The sequence below is a fragment of the Populus alba genome, chromosome 1, assembly GCF_005239225.2.
Source record: "Populus alba chromosome 1, ASM523922v2, whole genome shotgun sequence".
NCBI lineage: Eukaryota > Viridiplantae > Streptophyta > Magnoliopsida > Malpighiales > Salicaceae > Populus > Populus alba.
In genome coordinates this window covers 12,376,668-12,382,109 of record NC_133284.1, presented here as the reverse complement: position 1 = coordinate 12,382,109, position 5,442 = coordinate 12,376,668, and the positions used below count along the sequence as shown (strand labels likewise).

At 41.1% G+C, this 5,442-nt stretch overlaps 1 protein-coding gene across 2 annotated transcripts; it reads left to right on the top strand.

Moving 5' to 3' along the window:
- Window positions 1–371: 371 nt before the first annotated feature.
- LOC118039195 (disease resistance protein RPM1) lies at window positions 372–3,519 on the top strand. 2 transcript variants are annotated; one of them, XM_035045814.2, is made up of 2 exons: window positions 372–2,058; window positions 2,143–3,519. In XM_035045814.2, exons 1-2 carry the CDS (start codon window positions 428–430, stop codon window positions 3,260–3,262), a joined length of 2,751 nt encoding a protein of 916 aa, XP_034901705.1. In that variant the 5' UTR covers window positions 372–427; the 3' UTR covers window positions 3,263–3,519. The 2 variants fall into 2 exon arrangements, with proteins under 2 accessions (XP_034901705.1, XP_034901704.1); XM_035045813.2 differs by having other exon boundaries at window positions 372–3,519.
- The last annotated feature ends 1,923 nt before the right edge of the window (window positions 3,520–5,442 follow it).

The window sequence follows — 5,442 nt, the reverse complement described above, 5'->3', positions numbered from 1 at the left end:
AATTCATAAAATTTGTAAAATCAATAAATCTAATTCAATCAAGCAAAATTTATCCAAGATTAAGTAGAATTAATTCCCATAATTCATTGAATGTACAAAATAAATAAATAATCTTATCAATCAGTTTCATATTTATTTTTAATAATCTTAAATACCATATCGCACAGTTTGTTTTATGGTCATGTGATTCGAGAAGGATAGAGGAGTAAAGGACGCGGTTGGCGGGGAGAGCCTACCCCAGAAATGGATATTTGACTGCCCAACTTGATTAAAGTTTCGTTGAGATAAGCATCAGCAATGACGTAATTTGCATACCATTAATAAACAGTATGACAAAGACCAAGAATTTGGTTATAAAAAGTCGTCCTCAACATAGAGGAACTCCTGCAGATGGAAAAAATAATGATCCAAGAAAGTTGAGAGAAAAATGGCGGAGAGTGCAGTGACCTTTCTACTTGAGAAGCTTGCACCTCTTTTTGAAAATGAGCTGCAGTCATTAAGAGGTGGGGGGGAAGAAATTGTATATGTGAGAGGAGAGTTGGAGCGGATAAGAGCCTTCCTACGCGTTGCAGACACATTAGAAGAGAGCGATGAGGAAGTCAAGGTGTGGGTTAAGCAAATAAGGGACGTTGCTCATGAAACTGAAGATATTCTGGATGAGTTCACAATTCTCCTGGCACATGATCATGCAAGTGGACTCTATGGTTTGATCCATAAGTTGTCATGCTGCATAAGAAATATGAAGGCTCGCTATCGAATTGCTTCGCAAATAAAAGCCATCAACTCAAGAATCAGAAATATCTCGGATGGCCATCGCAGACTCCGTCAAAAGTTCTGCGTAGCTGAACAAGGTTCAAGTTCCACTAGCACAGGCTGGCAGGACCGAAGAGAAGATGCCCTTCTTCTAGACATGACTGATGTAGTGGGAATCGAGAAGCGCAAAAGCAAGCTTGTTGACTGGCTTGTCCATGGTCGTTCAGGACGTGAAGTAGTTTCGCTAGCTGGGATGGGAGGGCTGGGAAAAACCACCTTGGCTAAGCAAGTCTATGATGATGCAGAAGTGAAGAAACATTTTAGTGTCCATGCCTGGATTACAGTGTCTCGATCTTACAAGATGGAAGAACTTCTTAAAGACATTGTTCAACAACTCTTTGCTGCAGAGAGGAAGCCAGTCCCCAAAAATTTAGAGAGCCAGAACAGCAGTCAGCTAAAATCAATAATCAAAGAGCTCCTGCAGAAAAGAAGGTACCTAATAGTACTGGATGATGTATGGCACGTAAATGAGTGGGATGCTGTCAAGTATGCCTTGCCAACCAACAACTGCGGCAGCCGGGTCATGCTCACTACACGCAATGCTGGTCTAGCCTTCACCTCTCGCATAGAATCAGAAGGCAAGGTCTATAACTTGGAGCCCTTGCTTCCAGAAGAGTCGTGGACTCTTTTCTGCAGGAAGACATTCCGGGGGAATTCATGTCCTCATCATTTGGAGGATATTTGTAAGAATATCTTGAGAAAATGCGAGGGGCTTCCACTTGCAATTGTGGCAATCAGTGGCGTTCTTGCTGCAAAGGACAAGCGAAGGATAGATGAATGGGAAATGGTTCGACGTAGTCTTGGTGCTGAAATCGAGGACAATAATAAGCTTCTCAATTTGAAAAAGGTGCTTTCTCTCAGTTTCAATGATCTTCCGTACTATCTAAAGTCTTGTTTCTTGTATGTGAGCATCTTTCCAGAGGATCATCTGATTGAGCACATGAAACTTATTCGTCTATGGGTTGCGGAAGGATTTGTGGAAGCAAAAAATGGAAAGGAGTTAGAAGATGTTGCAGAGGACTATTTCAATGAACTCCTGAACAGAAGCCTGTTGCAAGTGGCGGAGACAGCTAGTGACGGAAGGGTCAAAACATGTCGCCCCCATGACCTCGTGCGAGAGATTATCATTTCAAAGTCAAGAGACCAGAACTTTGCAGTTATAGCCAAGGATCAAAATGCAACGTGGCCAGACAAAATTCGGCGTCTATCAATACACTACACAGTGCGAAACGTACAACTGAACAGGTGCGTCTCTCAGTTGCGTTCTTTGTTCATGTTTGGGGTCGTAGAGAAGTCGCCCCTACGAACCTTGTTTCCTAATGGTTTTAGGCTGCTTCATGTGCTGGATTTGCAAGGTGCTCCAATAAAAAAGTTTCCAGTTCAAGTTATCAACTTGTATTACCTTAGGTATCTCAGTTTGAAGGAAACTAAGGTAAGTAGAGTCCCATCCTATATAGGGCAACTTCAACACCTAGAGACCTTGGATCTCAAACACACGTACGTCACTGAGTTGCCCGATGAGATCTTGAAGCTACAACGACTTCGTCATCTCCTGGTTTATCGCTATGAATACGAGTCTTACGCACACTTCCACTCGAAGAATGGTTTCAAGGCTCTTGAGAAAATAGGACAACTGCAATCCCTACAGAAACTATGTTTTGTTGAGGCAAACCACGGCAATGGTAGTATAATGATTGAACTTGGGAAGCTAACTAAACTGAGAAGGTTAGGTGTTGTAAAGTTGAGAAGGGAAGATGGCAAGTCTTTATGTTCATCTATCGAGAATCTTAGAAACCTCCGCGCCTTGTCTCTACTTTCAGTAGAAGAGGATGAGATTCTTGATCTTGAGCACCTTTTCTCTCCTCCTCCGCTACTTCAGCGATTGTTCTTGACAGGACGCTTAGAGACACTGCCACACTGGATACCTAATCTAGAAAGCCTTGTCAGAGTTCATTTGAAATGGAGCCGCTTAAAGTGTGATCCCCTGGAATCTCTTCAGGTTCTTCCCAATCTTGTGCATCTTGAATTACTTCAAGTTTATGAAGGAGATACCTTGTGTTTCAAGGTGGGAGGGTTTAAGAAACTCAAGCTTTTAGGTATTGATAAATTTGACGAGCTAAGATGCGTGGAAGTGGAGGTGGGTGCGCTGCCTCGCGTGGAAAAGTTGAGCATTCAGCGCTGTAAATTGCTGGAGAAGGCACCATTAGGCATTGAGCATCTAACAAAGCTGAAAGTGCTAGAGTTTTTCGACATGCCTCGAGAACTAATCCAGACACTTCGTTCAGATGAACAAGGGGGAGATTATTGGAGAGTCGCGCACATCCCAGAAGTATACTCAACCTACTGGCGAGATGGGGGATGGGAGGTCTATTCTCTGGAGAGTTTCAACGACTCTTCCCGGCCAAGTCCCGTCATAAGGAGCCAGGAGCTTCATCCTCGCTGGAAATGATATTTCTGCTACAAGTTGATTTTTAGGACCTGTAGTTGAAGGATTTGTAAATATTCTGTCTGTAGATATAATTGTATAGCTTCAGCGTAAAACATCAAGAACTACCGAGTGGTTCAGGTAGTGATGTGTATAGTATTTGGGCAGGGTGTTATTAAAAAGCCTGTGCCTTTGAAATATTCATAAAAGGAAGACGCTGATATACAGTCTCTGGTCTGTACATAATTTCTTCAATATCAAACTGTTTATTTGAATATATATCCCCTGTTTGCCTGTTGCCCGCTCTGTCTTGTATGCATCACCAACCTCTCTGAAACTCGTTTCAAAGTATCCAATTCGTCGAAGAGAGCAATTTCTTTAATCCCATGATCGGCTCACTTTGTAAACCTCTCGGCCCAAGGAGTCATCAAGTTCACTATGATATGGCTAGAACGAGGCGGTCTCTGTTTGTTTTCTGGAGTTATTGAGAAGAAATTCTAAACAAGTTTGCAGAGAAGATTGAGGAGTAAATTCTTGTATTTTTCTACTGTTTCATTAATGCAGAAAACTTTGCTTTTATACACGTTGAAAGTAACTGATTCCTAGATTTTAGGAACCAAGATCATCTCATCCATTTATTAATAGAGGGCTACGATTCTTACACATGTAAGAATTGATTTGTAACAGATTTGTAACAGTAAAACCGACTATAATTGCCATAACTGTTTTAACTGTTTCTTTAACTAATTTAACAGAATTCCTTCCATTTCTTCATTCTTCTTTTCTAAGACTTCAAAAACAAGTAACCAGCTTAGCTTTCAACAGCCTCTCTTAAGCTGTTTACTGGTTTCACTCCAAGCTTCAACCTTAGTTGCTTGAATCTATCTTTAGGCAATGCTTTCGTGAAGATGTCTGCAAGTTGTTCTTCACTTTTGCAGAACTTCACATTTATTACTCCTTCTTGCAAAGCCTCCCTTATGAAATGATACTTCTTGTTTATGTGTCTTGTTCTTTGATGAAAAATAGGATTCTTGGCCATTGAAATTGCTGACATGTTATCACAGAACAAGGGTGTTGCCTCAGCTTGCATTTCACTAAAATCATCAAAAACAAACCTTAACCAAATGGCCTGAGCAGTTTCTTCAGATGCTGAGACATACTCAGCTTCTGCAGTTGATAATGTCACTATGTTTTGTTTCACAGAGTCCCAGGAGAATGCTCCACTTCCAAAGTTGAATGCATAGCCAGAAGTGCTCCTGCTATCATCTTCTCTTCCTACCCAATCTGCATCACAAAATCCAATAAGAGTTGCTGATTGATCCCTTACGTATTCAATGCCATAGCTGAGAGTTCCTTGCACATATCTTAGGACCCTTTTTGCAGCTCCCATGTGGATTTTGATAGGTCCAGTCATGAATCGTGACAACAAACTGGCAGCATACATTAGATCTGGTCTAATTGCTGTCAAATATAGTAAACTTCTTACTATTTTTCTATAAAGCCCTTCATCAGCCAACTCACTCCCATCCACCTTCTTTAGTTTATCACTAGTGGCCAAAGGAATGGAGACTGGTTTGCAGTCATCAAGTCCAAACTTACTAAGTAAGGATTTAGCATACTTGCCTTGATGAATAAATACCCTTTGATCGATTTGCAGTATTCCCATGCCAAGAAAATGGTGAAGAAGTCCAAGGTCAGACATCTCATATCTCGGCATCATTTCTCTTTTAAATTCACTAAACAACCTTTCACTGCTGCTAGTGTACACAATGTCATCAACATAGATTGAGACAATGATCAAGTTACCTTCAAGATCTGACCTTGTATACAAAGTAGCTTCACTTGTGCTCCTTTTGAATTTGCACATAAAGAGGTATGCATCAATTTCACTATACCAGGCTTTTGGTGCCTGCTTTAGTCCATATAAGGCATTCCTTAGTTTGTAAACTTTGTGTCCTGCATTCCTTACTTCAAACCCTTCAGGCTGCTCAACATACACTTTTTCCTTAAGAACACCATTTAGGAATGCTGACTTAACATCCAACTGAAACAACTTCCACCCCTTCTATGCTACAAGTGCAATGAGAGTCCGAATTTTGTCCAGCCTTGCTACTAGTGCAAAGGTTTCATTGTAATCAATTCCGGATTTCTGTGTATATTCTTTTGCTACAAGGCGAGCCTTGTGTTTTTGTACTGTTCCATCA